Source organism: Episyrphus balteatus, chromosome 2 (assembly GCF_945859705.1).
Source record: "Episyrphus balteatus chromosome 2, idEpiBalt1.1, whole genome shotgun sequence".
Taxonomy (NCBI): domain Eukaryota; kingdom Metazoa; phylum Arthropoda; class Insecta; order Diptera; family Syrphidae; genus Episyrphus; species Episyrphus balteatus.
This window is the reverse complement of record NC_079135.1, coordinates 53,510,164-53,532,414: the sequence shown is the minus strand read 5'-3', so window position 1 is coordinate 53,532,414 and position 22,251 is coordinate 53,510,164. Positions and strand designations below refer to the sequence as shown.

Below are 22,251 nucleotides of genomic sequence, written 5' to 3'. Positions count from 1 at the left end.
GTTGGCTTTTTTTTTATCTCTATTGACCGTTGTTGTCTCAGCTCAATGTAATTAGATACAAACAAACCAGCACATCCATGCAGCTCGTGTCAACTGCAGTTAATTTTAACATTTTGGCTGGTTACGGAATCTAGAACACTTTAAATGCCAAAGGCAAATATGTAGGTACGAACAATCTGCGTCATTGGATTTGGGTTTTATGCTCTATGAAAGGGAAAACCTATTTGTTCAATGAATTAAGAATAGTAAAGGAGAACATGTCCTAATTGGAAAGTAGAAAACAAATTTGGAAAATATTTCAGCAGACTTTTAGTTTTAAACGGTATTTGCTCTTGGGTAAAAGTAGTTCCGAATTAATGGATTGGAAACAAACCGAATGTCCCAATTTGACCACCCCCAAGAAAAATGATAACATCCATTAGAGATCAGGTGGGAAAGAAACGACCTAAAATTTCGCTAAAAAGTCACAGTTTTTTTCGAAAAACAAATTGGTTTTTGGTTCACTTAGTTAAAGAAAGTTGATGGACTAAATCAAATGACAAGTAGTGTGATCCTATATGGGGGAAGTATTATTCTGGGGGTGAATAATTCAGTCTCTCACTCTGAAGGTCGGTAAGTGCCTGTTTTTGTGTTGAATTGTGCCTACTTCGCATTTATTTGCAAATGCAAATGAAAATTACATCGCAGCAACGTAATAGTCGGTACAGTAAGCTACTGAACTACTGATGACTAGGGCAGTTGTTTGTGAATTCCGCTGCTGATTTTTTTGCAGCACCATAGGTGGACATGCATTTTCATTAAAATTCATAAAACCAGCTGGACGTTATTAATTAATATTAGCATAATGAATGGATTTAAATGAACTCAACACTATATAAGCTGATTATGTTGTGGATATGCAATAACGAACTGATTTGTGTTACCATTGACATTAAGGTTTTATTTGATTTCATTTTAATTAAAACTGAAGTCCAACTTGCCGAAAATCATGGGATATACCGTGATTCAGCATATCCTCTCTCTTAAGTTCAAGGGCGAGTTGATTAACTTTAACTATGTATTATTGAGTAATATTCTGAGAGTGATGAAAATATTTGTTTTTCTATTGTACAAATATATCATTGAGTTGGCTTTTATAAAAAGTTTTGAAAGCTATAATTCATCAAATAAAGATTTCACAGTTTTTCAAAATCAAAGTAATGATAGGATATCTTATAAGTACTTAGTGCATACACAATTTCTACTAATATAATTGCTACTTTTTAAAAATCAATTTTATGATTTCTAAAAACGAAATAGAATGACCTACCATATTAATAAAAATGTATGTACATGTAGAATGGGGAATCAAATTTTAATTAACATTTTTCGAAATTGGTGTTAATAAGCTATTTTTCGCGTTAATTATACAAACCGTTGGCTAAAATCAAAATTGCTGTACATAACTTCATATACGAGGGTAGGTTCTTGGAATGGTAGTGAACGGGGAAAAAAAGGTTCTTTACAATACGTTCTTAATAAAGCTTAATGAATTTTTAACATTTATAGAAAAGTTTATAAATACTCGTATCTTGTAAAGAATTTTTTCTTCAAGCTTCTAAAAAGGCAGAAATTCCCGAATCACTGGAAAATTTCTTCGAAGTTCTTTTTTTAGTTTTGAGAATAAGAAGTGAAATCTTGGTTTTGGGTTGGGTCATAAAATGTTCCGAGCCAACATGTCTGTAAGCCAGTCGTCACAAAAAAAAATTTGAAAATTGAAGCCTTATCCGCAAAAACAGTTCCATTTATTTCCACTTTTCTCTTTTTTTCTCTTTGATGGCTTCTTTTTTACTTATGCTGAACTGGTTTTGTAATATCCGCCGGCTATATTGACACTATTTTCCTTATAATCAATTTGCACAATCCGTTCTGTATACCCAAAACTAAAGGCCATGATTTTTCGACTATTTGTCCCACCCTTGTAATTAGACCAGCTACTTGCTTCTCATCAAGCTTCATCAGCTACATTAACAAAAACCAATTGTCTTGGAAAATATTGTTTTTTGATCGAAATAATTTAGATATTCAAAAATTATTATATAAAAATATATCCGTGAGATCCAATGTGAAAGATTACCGAACAGGTCCCAAAGTCAAAGGCGTTTTCGGGGGCCAACAAGTTGAAAAGGTTATTACCAGAAAATGAGTTGTGTAAAAATTTGAGAAAAATACGAGAAAAACAGATTGAATCGTGATAGATGGGTGGAATTGGTTTGGTGGAGGAAAAATGTTTCTTTTCACGATCTGTGACAAAAATGTAAAATAATAAAATTGCAAACAAAACTGAAAAATCTACAACTTTAACTAAGCATTTTAAATATTGCCTAATGAAAAAAAGTTGATTTTTCATAAAATTTTGTGTAAATGTAGGTTGGTACATGTTTTTATGTTTTAAGTAAAAGGTTTAACTTAGTTTGTAATAAAATATTTGTTTTTTACAATTTTTTTCGTTGAAAAAATTTTAATATTGGTTACTCTGAATGAACGCTTAAAAGGTTAATAACATTGTGTTAATATCCTTGTAATACTCCTTCATGCCTTGCTCTCCATGGGTTGTTGTGTCAAAAATTTATTTATCTATTCAACTATAGGATATTCACGTTTATATTATAAATACATTATATACACATATGAACTACCGTAGTCAAAATGTACAGCGCCAACGCCAACGTCAAGAAAATTCGACAGCCAGAACAAAAATTAAGTCACCTCATTATATTGTCACCAGAAACTCTTTAAATAAAATATTTCATTGATAATGTGAACATGCATGCATACAAAGAACAACTAAAATTTTAGCTTAAGACAATTAAAAAATATTCCTGTAGCTAAATTCTCTTTCTACATTCACTAAAACTGATCTCTATATTCAACTTCACATGTCAGTTAACTTTGTTTAATTAAAAAAATAACTTACATTTCTCTCACATCTTACAAAAAGAAAAAAGAGTTGAGACACTCAAAAACAAACTATTAAGTGCAAAGGTTTATTCCATTTCATACTACACTCGTTGAATCTTTCAAATGGCTGCACGCTAATTTTGTATTTGAAGCATTTATTCACAAGTCAAGCAAGCATCGCAAAAAAAGGAGAACTTTTTCCTCTGAACAAACACAAACGCGCAAATCTCTCACCAAGCACTCTTTGAATCCCAAAGACGTGCAACTCAAAACGACCAGAATATCCTTTTTCAAGGATTAAAAACCTACAGACAAAGTTACACTGACATATACGAAAGACGACGAATAAACGGGTCAAGTATTTTCCCTATCAACCCAAAGAACTGGTTAATGCATTACATACTTAAACAAACTCTGTGGTATTGTAGAACCCACTTTAAAGAACCTTTGAATAGCATCAAGTGACAAAATATTCCGCTTGGATTGTTCTGCAAGGATCTAACTTTTTTTTTCTCTTTCTATTTTCTTTTCCCCAGGCCTTCCCACGGAACGTTATCGAAGTGAATTCGGATTCAATGAAACTCACAAGAAATTCCTTTACACTACACATTCCTTTCTTTCACTTAAATGCAACTAATAGCAGCAACACCACAACATACTGCACCAACATTTTACAAAAACAATGTCCGAAGCAAAAGAACCCTCCCCAGAGTCCAATCATTCACTAGAAATCGAAAAACTAAAGCAACCCCCAATACCAGCACCTCGTGAGTCAATTCCAGTAAAAGCTCCAGCTAAAGTAGAAGAAACAGCTCCATCTGTGGATGTAAATGAATCGAAAAAACTCTGTGATAAAAAAATTAACGAAGCAAATACTGCGGCTAATACAAAATCAATTTTTACCAACGGAACAACAGGAATACCTGCGAAGACAATCCTTAAAAAATCTGTTTCCTTCGATCCAGAAGATGAAACTGTTAAAAAATTCACCTCAGGTGAAGTGATAATTGATCAAAAGAACCCTTTTAAGAAGACCAACGGTCTAGGAGGGAGACAGAAAAAAACTCCACCACCGGTGCCAATAAAGCGCTCCACTTTAAGTTCAGTGAAGCCAGCAACAAAACCAACACCAACTGTCAAAGAAGACTCAGAATTTGTAACAACTGAAGAAGTTTTGAAACAATCCAAGTACGTCAAGACATACATCAAGAATCCAGATAAGTACTTTGAGTACGATCCAACTGTGTTAGCTCGAATTAAGTTCGAGGAATTGAAAGAACTTAGCGGTACAAAGCCTTCGAAAAAGGTCAAACTAACACAGCAAACCCAAGAACGTTTAAAAGATTTAAAAAAGAAATGTACACCACCTGCGAAAGCTTCAAAAATTCCAAACTTCAAGAAGGTTTCAAAGCCAAACTACCCAGATTTATCGGACATTAAAGTCAAAACCGGAACAGATCTCGAAGATTCTCTTTTTAATCCTGAAGAAGTTACAAAGAACGCTAAGAAATTTGACGAAAGGGTTAAAAAACTACAAATAAGTTCCGACGACGATTTAGAAGACATCGATGAACCATTGACGAAAAGTGATTCTAGCGAAGAAGTGAAACTGAACAATTCAACTGGAGTTCAGAGTGAAGATCAAGTTGATACAGTTCCTGCCAAAGCAGAGCCAAATGGAGAAGTGAAATCATTCACAAACACAGTTAATTCTCAAGAATTTCAAGAGTTCCTCAAGAAAAAAGGATTATCGTTGACACCCAAGCGTGCAGCAGCAGCAAAGACAAACGGTACAAAAGTAAACGGGGTGATTCCTGCCGAACCTCAGCGAGTGCAAATCGTTATCGAAAAACAAACTCCAGTGGAACAAATTTATTCAGATCCCGATACAATAATGGAAACACCAAAGAAAACGAAAAAGCCTTCGGTTTTCCAGCGGCTACTACCGAATGGGATTTTCTCCTCCAAAAGGAAGACAACACCAAAAGAACAAGTTCCTATACCACAGAGTGTCTACGGAAATATACCTGCAAATGAAAATGGCAATGTGGTAAAGCCCTCTCCGGCAATTAAGCGTGTTGTTCTGGAACGTCAGAGCTTCCATGGGAGCTCTGGCAATGGGCTGCTAAATAATGTTTCAGATCTTAAAAAGCAAATGGAGCGATCAAGAAAAAGCTATGCAGCTGGAGATGATCACTCCAACTCGATCTCAAGTGCCTTAACAAATGCCGACGACTTTCCGCCTCAGGATGAAAATAATGTAAGCAGGGCGAAAAAAGATGAACGTTCCCGTTCGGCGAGTGAGGGAACTCTTACTAAAGCTAATCGCAGTCGATCGTCTTCCAAGGAGAGACTTCACACATCTCAGTCTAGAGACGGGTTAGTGAGAACGCGTATTCAAAGGGCACAAATTCCAATAAGCTCAATGAGGCCGATGCCAAACAAGAGTTTGGAGAGAAATGTCACAGATAAACATCAGCAACAGCAGTCGCAACAACCCCAGCAAGTTCAACTAAGGCGTTCGGTGGCTGAGCGACAATCTCTGGTTCCGAAACGATCAACGGCACAAGCTGCTGACAAGAGAGTTATTTTTGGACGCTCTTCGTCTATGGATAGAAATGAGATTTCTAAAAGAAGTGGTTCACGGCTCAATAATTCCCTGCCAAAATCAAAAAGTGCCTCATCGACCCCCAAGGGTATTCTTACTCCGAAGAATTCCAAGGAAAATTTACTTGACGGAGGTCCAAAGTTAACATCGACGCCCATTAGAGAAGACGTTGAGTTGAAGAAACCATCGCCCCAAGTAGCCAAACCATCTGTGTCGCCAATTGAAGCCCTACCACAATCACAATCGCCGGCTACAATGCAAGTGGGTCAGCAGGAATGGGTCAAACTTAGTGAGATCAAAGAACGCACTGATCGGGAGCTTTATAACAAAGTTATCCAACAGACTCAGGGCGGAGTACACAAAGTGCCAATGAGTGGAAATCCAGAAAACATTTACGAACGACTACCAGCCTATCAAATTCAGGTAGGGCAGTCAATGTCACCGCCTTACCAACCGATCTATGCCCAGCTTGTTCCCGAGGGAAATTTGCAGAATTTTCTGCGAGGATCACCACAAAGGAACACATTTTCTGGTGTGTATAGAAATCGCAATGCGAAGATAATCGACGGGAACCCAGTTCTCATTCCCGAAAACCAACAAGTCCATTCCATCAGGTCAGAAGTGGTGTCCAATCAGGTGCCAAGATGTCAGAGTGTCCTCGATGAAATGATGGCTCCGAATCAGCGGGATAAGGGCTATCGAAGTGACTCCGAAACACCGGTGATAATGCGAAGAAAAGATCAGACTCAACAGCGTAGTGGTACACTAACCCGTGAAGAAATACTTCAGAAGGTGAAAGAGTTCTGTCGAAAGTCTCTAAACAAGACTCCTACCAAACTTGGAAGTTCATCAACCCAGATCAACAGTCACAAGGAGATGAACGGAAAGGTGCCAAATGATATTTCTCCGGTATCCTATGTCTCAGTTGAGACTCACAATCGACCTTCATCAAGATTAGCAGCTCCACAAGTTCCCCAAAGGATGCAAAGCCTCCCGCCTACAGCAATAACAGTGTCAACGGTTATCCAGCCCCAGGCTAGCACCCCAACAACATCACCCATATACGCCCATGTGATAAAACGAAACAGTATTCAATCAAATGTGTCCGATCAATTAGACAGTCCTCAAAGAAGAGCTTCGTCTTCGGCAGACTACTATCACCAGCAGCCTAGGCGGCTCTTTGCTCAATCTAGTGAAACAGACTCTGGGGTATTCGGACGTCCTGACACAGCGTCACCAGCGAGATTTGTTGTCATGGACAGCGATAAAGTAACTCCTGCGCATCTAATGAAGTATGGACAATATGGGCAGGTACAAATGCCAAGTCCGTATGGGTTCATTCACGTAAAGCCGCAACAGCAAGCACGTCCACGAATGGATGGACGAGCGACGCCTTTGATTCTTGAACGGGGCAACCAGGTCGGTTCTCAAATATACTGGAGTCCAACAAGGGCACTTCAACATAGTCCTCGATTGCCAGTTCAATTGAGTCCTAGGTATGCCCCACAGGCACAACAACATCTAAACAGACAACAAGGATTGGGCGCATTCGTAGCTCAACCACAACAACAACAACAACAACCACAGCAGCAGCCAAATGGAAACCTGGTGTATGTCAAGGTGCAAGATCAAATCTACCGTCCGATAAACATGCGCCCAGGTTCGGCTGGCACAATGCCACCGCTACAACAACGCGTGCACAAAATGCCACCACCAGCAGCAATGATGCAACCTATAGCTCAACAGCAACCTCTGCCTGCAACTATCTATCCCCAGATGTATGAGAGTGAAAGTGGTTCGGAGGCAGGAGAAGTGCAGCGAATAATGGAAAGACATCGGATACGTAAGTAGTTTTTGAAAATTGTTTATTGTTCAATAAATATTATCCATTATTACTAATAACTTGAATTAAAATCAGATAAGAATCGAGACAAATATTTATAACAGATTATAACAGTTGTTTGTTTTATACAGCAGTCAATTCTATCACTATATTTTTTTTTAGAGTTACCATAATTTATAGCGTAAACTGTTCTGTTAAATTTGACAAGCTATGTAAATTATAACACTTAAAAGTGAATATAAAGGATTAGGAATTTGATAAGATTATAACAGTTAAATTAAATATCTAGACACAAACCAGGTAATTATAAAAGAATCTTGTCTAAAATAAATGTTTATTAGTAAATATCCAAACCTACGGCAGTTTGAGAAGCCTTTGGTAAGAAAAAGCTTTTTTTTTGCAATTGAGTGGTTGTAAATGTAATATTTTGTATAAATGTAACCCATTCAGAAAAAGTTCGAAGTGTTTTTTTTTTTTAATTATTTCTTGTATTGTAAAACTTGTTAGAAGGACCAATTGACTGAAATCTTTCAACAAATTCTTTATTTGTGTGTCTAGAAAAGATTCTAGAAATCTATTTAAAGTTCGCCGTTTTATGAAAACTTATTAAAAGAAACTAAAGAGACTCGAATTTGCTCACCATGTAACTTTGGAAATACTGTTTATCGGTTTCTATTGCTCTTAAAACTAGAAGAGCATGGAGGAACATATGTAGGACCTTTACGCTAATTTGGACAATAATTTTTTAAATTGATATTACTGATTCTATTACACTATTATCCAACTAGGCTCTGGGTTTTCTCCTGTATGATGTATTAAGTCTTATTTGCTCTGTATCATCAGCACGAAACACAATCAAAAAATAATCAACTTAGTATTCTATAGGAGAAAGAGCAGCTCAGACTTTTGTGTCCCAATTGATTGGGGATTGAAAACTAGCGCCAAGTTCCTTTGCAAAATTTAAACACAAATTACATGTATACATATTCTTTACGAATATGTATACAATTTAAAAAGAAAAGAATTGTGAGAAAAACTTGCACTTTATTTCATTTTAATTTGTATTTTTTGTTTAAATAACGCACACAATTTTAACATCTTAATGGCTGAAATGAATTAAACTTCTTGGTGCCAACGACACTTTTCGAAGTAAAGTCAATTCCTAATAAATAAATAAAAATAAAAGTGGTACTGGCCAGATTTCAACACAGAGTTTCCGCCGTCACAGTCCATAGTATCTACTGACCATTACGCCACAGGGTACTTACTGTTTTCGACTAAACTTCAAAATAAAAAAAAAAATAAAAAGGTCACTGTGGTGTATGCGTAACATTTTTTTCTATAGAAACATTCAAGACAAGAAGTTAATATGTTTAAATTTAAATGTTCTTTTTTTATCTCTTACTTACCATTGCAACATTTCGCTTCAAATTAATTAACAGTTCAAAGTTTTATAAAGCTCAATATCCAAATTTTGAACAGCTTTTTGAAAAAAAATCGTATAGATTGACAGTGATTTATTATTTAAAAAAAATTTCCTGTTATTGTCCAAAGTTGAACTTACAATGAAAGATATTGCAATAGTATTGTTGTTTTTAAGATAAATGTTAAGATAGATTTTATAAACTAAGTTCTTTTACTTTGAAACTGATACAAAAGCTGAAAATATAAATTTTCTGACCCTTTCGGTGCTACATTTTTATTTTTCCTGGGCTATTGATTTTTTTTTTTTTATTTTTTCAAAATGTTTCAAAAGAAAAGTTTTGTACTATTTTCTTAGACTGGTATCTTCTCTATCAAAAATAACTTCTTGATACAAATAAAAATTTACTAATGTGGTGCTTCCAAAACATTTTTTTTTAAATTTATTTATAAATTTCTGCACCCTCTTTAATAATTAGAAATATCTACATGTTTATTTTCAATTAAATTAGTTCTGCTGCAAATGAAATATGTGCGAATAAGAATTAAATATTTAAATTTTTAAGAAACCGGGAACACCATATTTCATTTATATGAAAAAAATGAAAACGTGAGTTTATTTAAAACATTTAAAACATTAGTTAGGATAGGTAAAATGCAATCTTCAGGAGCAGTTTAGTATCTAGATATCGCACGTGCAGACGTGTAGTATCAAAAAATATCAATTTTGTATCTTTCGAGTTCGCAAGGTCAAAATCTACATTCGTACTATAGAGCAGAAGTTTCTTTACTAAATTCATCTGGTTCAATGTTTGTTATTTTCTTATTTTACTTCTTCTAAAAAATCGTGTTTTTTGAGTTGTAACACTATCCGTCTCAACGTGAGAAAAAAGTATTAAGTTTTATGTATTTGCAGTACGAATTCTTGGATTCTAAAATAATATGTTCGACAAATTAACTTAGGTATATTCAGTTTAAGAAATAGGAATTCCATAAATTTATTTGTGTTCTAATGTTGTATCACAAATTCTTATAATAATCGCCATTTCAATTCTTCAACACAAAACTCATTAAGTTAAACAAGTAAAAAAGTAATATAAAATAAATGTCAAATTATTTGTCATGACGAAGAAATAACGACATTCAAGAATATACAACTCATTGCAAACTACTTATTCTTTTTGTATAAAATGAATGTCAATGCACTAAAATCCTTACTTCCATCCAAAAAAAAATCACATCCTTGAACTGTAAGACGCTTATTGAAAAACTTGCTAGAACAAAACTCAATATATCTAGCTAAGTGCAACTTTTATACCCACTAATCCATATGTAGTCCATGCACAAACCTTATCATCCAAAACTTTCTACGAAAAGTTCACAGAACTTCAACAGCTAAATCATTTCCAAAACACACAAATCAAACTTCTCTTATCCCGCCTTTCGAAACATGAATATACGATTCAGGTCAATAAATCAAATTCTTCTCCATCCAACCTTCCTCCATACCCTTTTCAAGACTCTTACAAAAAAAAATAAGAAAACATTCACACAAACTCATTATTCCCATTTCCTGCCATATGTAAATAAATTTCCCATTTAATTCAGAAGAAAAATCATGTCTCACATGTCCTGAACCCCTAACCCTAACGTGATCCACTTCAAAAACTGCTTCTTCAAGTCGCTGAACAAACACAAGCAAATAAAACAAAACACACAAAACAACCAAACATCCAAACAAATATTATAATATGTAGCGCTTTGGAAGTTTTACATGAGAGGACATCTAATTGTCAAGGTGGGTTCGGATGGAAGGATTCAATGCACTTCAGCGCTGTGCTGAGCACACATACTCATAGTGTGTACTGGGAGTCCTTCCCAGATTCTCCCAAAATGCTAACCGACCCATGGAATTCATTACGTCATACCTCGACTCTGCCTTAAAAGTTGTGTGATGTGCATCGGAATCAAGAGAATAAAAAACATTTTAGCCATATGCGGTTCTTAAGTTGGGGGCGTTGGGAGTCACTACTCCCATTTATGGTACCTTAATGTCCATGACAAGATTTGATTTCATGCCTGGAAAAATGTGTACAGGTGGATACAAAAGTGCAACAGAAATCGTTGGAGTTACATATTTTGGAGAATAATAGACTAAAAACCATAATCCCTTTGAAGGCAAGGCATAATAAACGCAAACTAAACAACAATTTACTAAAATTTTTAGTATGTACTGCAATCAAATTAAAAACTAAATTTCGACAGGTAAAATTTTGGAACTCAACACTTGGCAATAATTTAAAACATTAATAACACACTTGACCCTACAAGAATTATCAACGTACGGCTATGACATACGATGGCTTGAATGTATTTGTATGTAGTCTGAAATTTGCTTACGTACGCATTAACCCCGAAAAGTGAAGGGTTGTCGTCATCAGCGTGTAAACATCACCTTTGAACTTTTTCCAAGCGAGCTCTAGCACTTGTATAGTTGTGATGCAAAATGAATTTCTATGAAAAAAAAAAAAATGAAAAAATTCTGTCATGAACCATAATAATTATTGTGCTTACCCACTTCGTTGTAATGAAAACCCTTCTGTAAAATGAATTTCCCATCTCCTAAGAAATATTAAGTTTTAAGAGGAAGGGTAAAAAGAGGAGGCTGAGAGTAAGATATAACTCCCATAAAGGTGAATTTTTGATGAATCTACCATTCCTTTTAAAAAACCCTTTTTAAAATCTTGTAAATAAAATAATAATAAAAAAAAAAAAAACAACTCGAAAGGCGCAGTCGTCATGGTTGCTGTCTCAACTAAATTTCGAGGAAATTTTTCTGCGCACTAAATGCCGGCGCATTTTCCAACTTGGGAATTTTATTTTTCTATATGGAGGGCCAAATGCCAAAACACTCTTTTTGGGCGGAAACACGAATTTTCATTTTCCACAGAGCGCACTAGACCAAAAATCTCCATCACAATTCGAGTCGGGCGGCTAACATAAACGGATGGCTTTTATGAACAAAGTGTACAGCAACGCGTTTAAGTGACAAGAAAAAAAAATATATTTAATTAAAAATTTTATCTTACAAAAGTGTGTATGCAAATCTTTTTTTTTTTGCAAATCGGGATAATCGAAAACAGACAAAACCAATTACCTAATTTTTCATTTTCGGTTATAAGAAAATTGCTCCAGGAAAGTGTTTTTCCTCCTTTTGACGCAGTGAAGTGAAAATCTAAAAAATTTTTTCACATCCCGAAAAAGAAAAATAAAACAAATAATAATAATAAAAATTTAATTACTCTGTGCACAAATATTTGAATATTTTTGAAAAAAAGGTGAAAAGATGATGAGATTTTCAGTGAATTAAGAAAAAATTGCAGAAAAAAAAATTGGTTGAATGGTCGGCACAATTTTTCTTAATTTTTTTTTTTCGGAGTAGGTACCTCCATGTAGCATGTACTCTGACATATTTGGGTGAGGTGAAAACGCCGCAGGATATGAAATTTAAAATTTTAAACAAAAATGAAATTTTGACTTGCAGCATCATAGAAATTTCATTTATATATTTTTGTTTAAATTTTATATCGATTTTTCTGGAAATATTTAGTATTTTTAATAAAATATTAATATTTTCAGACTTTGGGTTCAGATTCAGAGATAGAGAATTAGATTTCTTTCGAGTTAAGATTCTCTGAAAAGAGTTTTCTCTTTGTCAACAGAGAGGGTTTCACAAAAAATTCTCTTCACCAACTTCGGAGATTGAGAGACTTTTTTTTGTAATTTCATGTGTAAAAGGGACATTTTCTCTTTTGAAATAAGGGATGGAAAATAGAAGTCTTAAACCTTTTCTTGACAAGGGTTAGGGTGTGAAATGTTGTTATTTTGCGAATTTTTTTTTTTTTTTTACTTTTTAACGCAACGCAAGGATAGGGATGAGACGGAACTAAATCAAAAACATGGAAAAATAACTTGAAAACGAGATGTGAACATTCGTAGTTTGTCCACTGCCATCATGAGTGCATTTTTGTGCATCATCTAGTGTTGTGGTGCGGGGGATATTTTTACTTTTTTTTGTTGTTGTTTGCACAATTTTAATGCAGAGACGCATGTAGGGAGAAGGGAAAGGAATGTCTGTATGCATATACACTGAGGGAAAAAGGACAATAACCTCTAGGAATTGATAGTGTTTGTTTTTTTTTGTATTATTGCAGTTATTCCATAGATATGGCTGTGGTAGTGACGGTAGTGATAGTGGTTGTGGTGGTCCCTTTAGTTCATTGAGCTTCTGGTGTTCTAGATACATAGATAGTTTGTCTGATTCGATTTTGCGGTTTTGTGGCTTTGGTTTTACCTCTGGCATTGGTATTGTTTCAAAAAAAAATCTACCTACCCTGCATGCATATATTCAAATTTAGTCCACTCGTTTTTTGGGCTTTACCATTTTTTTGTTTGTGTTTTTGTGTGCAGTTTTTTCTACGCTGCTATTCAAAGGACATTGTTGCGGTTGGCTTCACTAGCAGTAGACAAATGTAAATCACTGTATTGGGGTTTTGTAAACAAAGTAAATTCGGGATCAGAGTGGTTATGGCAGAAGTAATAAAATCCAGTCGGTGTACAAAAAAATGGCAAACCATTTTTTTTACTTTCCAAGGGGATTATTTTTGGATTCAAAATTAATGTGAATACTCGATGCACTTTATTTTTTGTTAACTTTAGAAAAAGCAATTAAGTTAAATATATTATTGCTCTACCTTTATGATAATATAAAACTGAAAGTAAATTTTAATAAGCAGGGGAAAATAAGGTAGGTAAAGTAGTTGTTAAAACTTTTTGTTTATGTGAATGAAATAAAAACATACCTTATCCAAAATAGTGCGAAAAAAATAATATAATCATTAATACATTACAAATTTCAAATTTCCGAAAATAAGGAATCGAAAGGTATTATTTTTTTAAAGAGTTGCTGTAAAATCCATTGCTGAAATTTTTTTGGGAGATTTTTTTTTACGAAAATTTCACAATTTTACTCCAAAACAGAGGAAAATAGCAAACAAATTTGACAGTTTTTACATGTCTGACTAAACTGTTATGACTCAAAATCAAGTGTAGAAAATCATTTTCTGAGCTGTTCCATACAAAGTCATTAAACTGCAATAAATGTTGTTCATAACCCGAATGATCACCACACTAAAAACTTGTACTTGTCGAAGAGGCTCATTAAACAGAACTTTTGAGTGAACACCTATCATTGTCATGAAAAAGTGGATATTAGCTTTGGACTCGGTGAAAAAATACAGTTCAAATTATTTTCTTGAAAACCAGTAAAGCTCTGCCAAGTCTAGTTATGTGGGAATTCGCCATTTCTTATTGAACCTTCATTAAAATGTAGATTTAATTTCAAACGATCTTCACGGCTGTTATATAAAAATATCTACTAAACTGTGAGTTAAGCTATTGGAGGAATTCCTTGGTTCGGGCTCCCCAGTTTTGCTGATTTATGTTTCCGTATAAGTCGAACAGAACTTCTTCTAAAATAAAAATAGAGTTGATCAAAGTTTTGACTTCGAAAAATGTTTGCGGCGTTTAATATCCTTTTGATTTGTATTCTATAAGAAGAACGGCATCAGCTCTAGCTAAAATCATTGCTTTTTGTGTCCAAATTCGAATATAGGTAGATATAACTTTGTCTTTTCTTTAATTTAGCTCGTAGTTAACTTTTTCCTTCCTCAATCTTACAAAATGTAACTACTTTCTTACAAAGTGCAAAAAAAAACAATTAGTTTGACATCTGTCATTTTCTTAACATTCAAGATATTATATAATTTTACAGACTCCATTTTCGACATCTGAACCAGCATCACTCTGATGAATTTCCTTCCCAAAAGCACCCATTTTCAATGCTATTTTGATGATGTGAAAGTAATTATACCTTTTTAATCAATTTGTCTACCAAAAATAACCTTGGGCGATTTTCAATTACACTAAAGTATAAATAGGTACCTACTCCCAAAAAAGAGGGTGACCTAACCCCACCGATATGATAACATAAAGTCTATCATCCGAACAACTGACCATTGAAAATGTAATATTTATAACCCTTTCCCTTTTCTTCTAACCTACCGAACATGTAACCCTTTTTTTATGTAGATGTAGAAAACATTTTCAGTGGAAATAATCATTTTAAAGGTGTTTCCATCACCAAAATCTAATTATCTAAAAGTAACGAGATCGAAAACGCCATCTTTAGCCCTTAACTCAATTCGATTATATAACCCTAAAGGGTATGAGTGTTAATTAAAAGTTCGACGCGTGTAATCATTCGTAAACAAAAAAAAAAAAAAAATATTTCCCCCATCACAGTTAGACAACTGGACCGAACACATTCCTATTGGGAAATTGGTCAAAAAAAAGAAAAGAAAATAACATCCGGTCGGACATATAACATGGCAGCTACGTTTGCTTATGCTTCAACATACGGCTGTCTACGTTTGAAGTGAATTGCGTCAAGTGTGATATTGAAAAGAAAACCAAAACTATCATCAGCAATATAACCATCATCATCATCGTTATCATCAAAAGTCCTGTTCTGCTAGATTGAATTCCTACACCACACACATTCACAATGTTGATTCGATGGAAGAGTAAGGATAAGAGTTCATCAAACCAAAGCAACACAAACAGCAGCAGCTCTTCGAAAAAGAAGCGCAAAGGACGTGATGGAGGTAACGTGTTTCTTTTTTTTTTTTTTTTCAAAATTTCATTAAGAATTTTAGTTGATTAATTTGGAATACAGGTATTTGAAATTCCATACACAAAAACTACTACTGAAGGATACCTACATTTGAGTTATGAAAATAAAGTTCACAACTCAGAATAGGTATACCTAACATAGCTGCTAAAATGATTTGTCGAAACGATTCTTCATTGTAATTTTTGAACGGGTAGATGTGGAATTTAAATATATATAATCATATTTTACCTGAAAAATATCCCAAAATTTGTTAAAATTTATAAACTAAAATTTTTTAAAACTAATTTTTGAACTATGAATTTACTGTAATATGAGTATGAGCTCCAGGCATAACCATTCATAGCACCATTAGTACGTTAGATAATGAAGATTTTTAAACTTACAAAAGTACATAAATTATCTAAAACACTCGACATTTAGAGATATTCCAATTTGAAGTTAGGTTTTTTTTCCAATTTTTTAAATAACTTTATATCGACTTGGGTTACTTTTTTTATCTTTTATCAGTTTTTTTTTTTATTTAAATTAATTCACAAAATTATATTATAAATATTTTTGGATACTTTGAATACCTTTTGACGTATTCACAAATGAAAAAAAAAACTCATTTGTTTTTTAACATCATTATTTCACTAGCAAACAATTACTTAGAAAAAATAAAGCACAGTTTAAAAAACTAGTTGTAATTCCCTTCATAATCAAATCATATAATTATATGTACGTTTTTGAAATTTGTTTTTTGTCTCAAACTTAACTCAAACTTAATTTGAAAGCCTCAAAAATATTTTTATTTTCACAATATTTGATCGAAAAGTAACGTTTCTTTTCAATCAATCAATTCTCATCTTAATACGATACACCAAACAGTTCTTCTCCATTGATTAAATTGTTCAAAATTTAAGAATATTTGAAATAAAATGCACGACTGGGGACACATGTACCTATAGGTATGTAATACATGTATTTGTAAATGAATTTTACGAGAAAAATAACATACAATTTGTTAAGTAACAAAAAATTCTTTTTTAATTTTTGAACTCAAACTAATTTCTTTTAAAACATTAAATTTTAAGGAAAACAAAAGCTAGCCGTTTAAAAATAAAATATAATAATTTTATTTATACAAATTTTCAACCTAAGCATAAACATATGTACGTTATTGGCAGAATTGCGAGACCCACCTTTTTAGCATTCTCTATCATTGTAATGAACTTTAAATCAAATTTTTGGATCTTTAAAAAAAAATTGTTTTTTAAATCAATTTTTTGAAAACGTTTTGGTGAATATTTTTGAAACTTTGTTTCTTGTGGTTGATATTTTTTTTTTGTTTCAAAAATGTAAGAAATTTTGTTTGTATGTACCTTACATGTACATTTACATGTTCGAATCAAGTTCCTAAGTCGAAAAACTGTTTCTAAATACCTAATAAAAAAAATAACCTAATTTTTTCAGATTTTTATTTTGACGCTAGAGGGGCAATTTTCTAAAAAAAAAATACTTAAAATAAAAAAAATTTATTAAAAAAAAAAACGGCAACACTCACAGTTTTGATTGATACTATTTTCAAAAGCTAGAATTATAAACTTAATATTAATTTTAAAATGAAGTTATTTTAATGAATTGTTTTTGAAATACCCGATTTCAAAGTCAAAACTTGTGAAAAAAAGTTTAAAAAGCACATTGAGTACAATTTTCACAAAGACTGTGGACTTCAATACGAAATTGATCGACAAAGTAAACTGCCTTAATTGATTTCTTATCAAATCATGAAAATCATAATGTTCCTATGCCTTCTACTTTTTGAGAAAATTGAAAAATAGACAAAATACTTTCATTATCGGAATCACTCGTTTATTTCAAAAACAATTGATTAAAATAACTTCATTTTAAAATTTTTTTTTTTTTTTTTTGACGGGAGGAAATCTTCAAAGGACACTTGGCAGTATTCGACACCAAGTAGTGTGGGACTCTTAACCACTAAAACCACCTCTTTATCAGGACCAATCTTGAGAGATCGACATCAGATTTTTCTTTCTTAACTTTGTAAAATCACTTTGGGGGAAGTTTAAACTTTTAATACTTTCCCATGTTTTTTTAGACCATAAGCTCATGAGGCTTTCTGGTATTCAAGACGGACACTATTTCAGAATTGGTATGACATTGCAGTCTCTGATTATGGGATACAGCGTATTTTTTAACAACTTCTGTAACCGTTTCTATTTGTAAGTCACGATGTAGATCGCTATTTCTTATGTACCAAGGTGCATTAACTATTCCACGAAGGACTTTGTTTTGGAATTTTTGGATGATTTCGGTATTTGTTTTCTTTGTACAGCCCCATAATTGTATACCATAGGTCCAAACAGGCTTTAGTACTTGATTATACAGCATTATTTTGTTTTGGGTTGATAAATCAGAGTTGTTACCAAGTAACCAGTACATTTTTCTATATTTCAAGTTTAGTTCTTCTCTTTTCTTTTTGATGTGCTCTTTCCACTTTAGCTTTGCATCCAAAGTCATTCCAAGGTATTTGGCCGTATTGGCGTAAGGTACAGCTTGATTATTAATGAATATTGGAATATTGTTTATCTTTTTATTTGTAAAGTTTATATGTGAAGATTTTGTTTCATTGAGTTTGATACGCCATTTTTCGGTCCAATCTCTGACTGTGTCGACGGCATATTGCAGCTTTACTGCTCCCCTAGAGACACATTTGTCGGGTGCCAAAATTGCGGTATCATCTGCAAAAGTAGCCATTATGGTGTGATTCCCAACTGGGATATCCCTTGTGTATAGTAAATACAGGGTAGGACCTAGGACACTTCCTTGTGGTACACCGGCTTCTATTTTCTTCAATTCCGAATATTCTTGATCGTACCTTACTCTAAACAATCGGTCTGAGATGTACGATTTTAATATTTCATAGTACTGTCTGGGAAGATCCCTTTGCAGTTTGTACTCAAGTCCCTCATGCCAAACCTTGTCAAAGGCTTCAGCAACATCTAAGAAAATAGCTGAACAGACTTGTTTTTCTTCTAATGCTTTTTCTATTACATCCGTTATTCTATGAACTTGGTCTATCGTGGAATGTTTATTTCTAAAGCCAAACTGATGATTTGGGATTAACCTTCTTTCTTCTATAATTTTGCTAAGTCTCTTCAGAAGCAGTTTTTCAAAAACTTTTGCCATAATTGGTATAAGCGATATTGGTCTGTAAGGCGTCACTTCTGTAGGTGGCTTACCTTGCTTGGGTATGACAATAACTACAGCAATTTTCCAATGGTGTGGGACATACCGTTGCTTAAGGCATGCATTTATTATATATTGGAGTTTTATGAAGGCTTTCAAAGGCATTTCTTTCATAACCTGAGCAGTAATATGATCGTAACCTGGTGATTTTTACTTGCGATATAGGTACTATAGGGCAAGTTTAGGATTCGTTAAAAAAAATCGAACTCGAGATAACAATTTTACATGACATTACGATGATGGAGAATGCCAAAAAAGTGGGTCCGGCAATTCTGTCTGTCTGTCTGTCTGTCTGTCTGTCTGTCTGTCTGTCTGTCTGTCTGTCTGTCTGTCTGTTTGTAAGAACCTCGAGCTACAGCCTAAACTACTGGAGCTATTTTCTTCAAACTTGGTAGTTAACAGTTTTGGGTGATTCCCTAGAGGAGAAATTGAAATTTTTTTTTTAGGACCAAAACTAACGGTACCTGTCATATAACGGAAATAGAAAAGTTAATATTTTTCAAAAACGGCTCTAACGATTTTGATCAAAATTTTTGTGTGTAGTATTACTCATAAGAGCCAACTTTTTAAATAAAAAAAATATTTTTTGAACCGTTACTAACGGTACCTGTCATAGAACGGTTTTTTGGATTTATGAATATCTCGTAAACGACAAAACAGATTTCAACCAAAATTTTTATACAGAAACGTTAAAACAAACTTAATTAAAAAACTTTAACAAATTTTCAAAAAACTCATTTTTGGATTTTTTAAAAATATTTCAAAATCTTTTTTTTGAAAAATCGTTTTTTTGAAAACGGGTTGATGAATTTCATCGAATTTTTGTTATTATGTGTTGAATAATATTTTCTTAAAAATGGCATACCAACTTTTTTTTTGAAAAATGTTATAAAATTTTTATATATAAAAAATTATTTTTTTAAAAAACGGCTCTAACGATTTTCGAAATTTTTTTCTAAAAATTACTTTTTATGCAAGAAATCAGACTGCATACTTGGTTTTGTGTAAAAGTTCCTTTAAATCGGTGTTTAATTAATTATAAAAACAGATTTTATTTTTTTGCTCTACTTATGAAACTCCTTAAAAATAACAAAATTTAGATTTTTTCTAATTTTTTTTGGTAAAAAGCTTCAACATAAGAGTTACTTTTACCATAAGAGCAAGTACGTGCGACCCCAGTCGTGCATTTTATTTATTTGATAGTTGATGTAAACACATACTTTTTATTTCTTTTAATCTTACAATTGGTATTTCACTTTCATCTATCTTATCAACAAACTGTAAGCTATTTTCAGCCGCGTTTGTTGGCTTAAAAACATTCGCAAGATGCTCCGCGAAAAGGTTAGCTTTTTCTTTTGGGTTACCAATCCATTTCCCATCTTGAGATTTCAAGGGAGAGTTTAGTAACTGCGGTCTTTTCAGGCGCTTGGCTGCTTTCCATAGTGAAAAATCGGTTGAAGCATCAGTCGTTAAATTCTTTAGGAATGTACTGAGTGAATCATTTTTGAATTTATAAATTTGTTTTTTAAGATTTTTGCTTATACGGTTAAACGTTGTTTTATCGTCTGGAAATCTAGTATTTTGCCATTTTCTTCGAGCTCTTCTTTTCTCTATTATCAACTCTCTTATCTCTAAAGGATATTTTATTTCATTATGTCTTCTATTAGAAAATGTTGGAGTACTTTCTTCAGCTGCCTGTTGCACATCAGCAATAAATTGTTCCACTTCATGGTCAATTTGCTCGATTGTATCCATGGGAGATCTTAAATTTATAAAAGTTAAAAGCCTTTCTCTAAAATCACTCCAGTTTGTTTTCTTATTTACAAGCTTCGGATTACTTTTTACTTGCGATATAGGTACTATATATCAAGTTACGCATTCGTACAAAAAAAAAGTTGAGATAACATTTTTCCATGACATTACGATGGTAGACAATGCCAAAAAAGTGGGTCCCGGAAGTCCGTCTGTCTGTCTGTCTGTCTGTCAGTCTGTCAGTCTGTCAGTCTGTCAGTCTGTCAGTCTGTCAGTCTGTCAGTCTGTCAGTCTGTCAGTCTGTCAGTCTGTCAGTCTGTCAGTCTGTCAGTCTGTCAGTCTGTCAGTCTGTCAGTCTGTCAGTCTGTCAGTCTGTCAGTCTGTCAGTCTGTCAGTCTGTCAGTCTGTCAGTCTGTCAGTCTGTCAGTCTGTCAGTCTGTCAGTCTGTCAGTCTGTCAGTCTGTCAGTCTGTCAGTCTGTCAGTCTGTCAGTCTGTCAGTCTGTCAGTCTGTCAGTCTGTCAGTCTGTCAGTCTGTCAGTCTGTCAGTCTGTCAGTCTGTCAGTCTGTCAGTCTGTCAGTCTGTCAGTCTGTCAGTCTGTCAGTCTGTCAGTCTGTCAGTCTGTCAGTCTGTCAGTCTGTCAGTCTGTCAGTCTGTCAGTCTGTCAGTCTGTCAGTCTGTCAGTCTGTCAGTCTGTCAGTCTGTCAGTCTGTCAGTCTGTCAGTCTGTCAGTCTGTCAGTCTGTCAGTCTGTCAGTCTGTCAGTCTGTCAGTCTGTCAGTCTGTCAGTTTGTCAGTCTGTCAGTCTGTCAGTCTGTCAGTCTGTCAGTCTGTCAGTCTGTCAGTCTGTCAGTCTGTCAGTCTGTCAGTCTGTCAGTCTGTCAGTCTGTCAGTCTGTCAGTCTGTCAGTCTGTCAGTCTGTCAGTCTGTCAGTCTGTCAGTCTGTCAGTCTGTCAGTCTGTCAGTCTGTCAGTCTGTCAGTCTGTCAGTCTGTCAGTCTTTCAGTCTGTCTGTCTGTATAAGGAGCTACAGCCTAAACGGATGGACCGATTAATGTCAAACTTGGTATGTAGCGTTATTTGGCGACTCTCCAGAGGTGTTTTTGGAATTAATTTTTTTGGACCAAAAAGAACGGTACTTGTCATATACCGATTTTAGTAAAATTGAAATATCTCGAAAACGGCTCTAACGATTTTGTTTAAAACATTCAAATGTTAGTTTTAAGCTAAGGTCTATCTTTCAATGAAAATTTTGAGAATCATTATTAACGGTATCTGCCATAGAACCGTTTTTTTTCAAATCCGATTATCTCCGAAACTGCTTATTTGATTTCAACGAAACTTATTGTGAAGAAGCATTTATATAATTTAAATATAAGTCAAAAATAAGATTTTGAAAAAAATAATTTTTGGATTTTTTAAAAAATTTTGAAAATTTTTTTTTTTTTAAATCAAATTTTCGAAAACGGGACATTGAATTTTTTTGAAATTTTGTTTTTAGATGTTGATTAGTGATTTCTAAAGAATGGCATACCAATTTTATTTTAAAACTTTTTCTCCAAAAAATTATTTATAAAAAATTAGTTTTTTAAAAAACGGCTCTAACGATTTTGAAATTTTTTTTTCTAAAAATGCATCTTAATATATCAATCAAAACTGCATACTTGTTTTGTAGGGCAATTTAAT

General features: G+C 33.6%; 1 protein-coding gene across 24 annotated transcripts in view; it reads left to right on the top strand.

Moving 5' to 3' along the window:
- The window catches only part of LOC129911982 (coiled-coil domain-containing protein CG32809), a 321,116-nt gene that overhangs the window by 155,281 nt on the left and 143,584 nt on the right, over positions 1-22,251 (top strand). For 22 of the 24 annotated variants that reach the window (XM_055990027.1, XM_055990032.1, XM_055990030.1 and 19 more), the window contains one exon: positions 3,477-7,391. In XM_055990027.1, the coding sequence (XP_055846002.1) occupies positions 3,623-7,391 (3,769 nt within the window). In that variant the 5' untranslated portion in view covers positions 3,477-3,622. Of the gene's footprint in view, positions 1-3,476; positions 7,392-13,010; positions 15,539-22,251 lie in introns of those variants that run through there. The other 2 variants (XM_055990048.1, XM_055990049.1) reach the window with 2 other exon arrangements.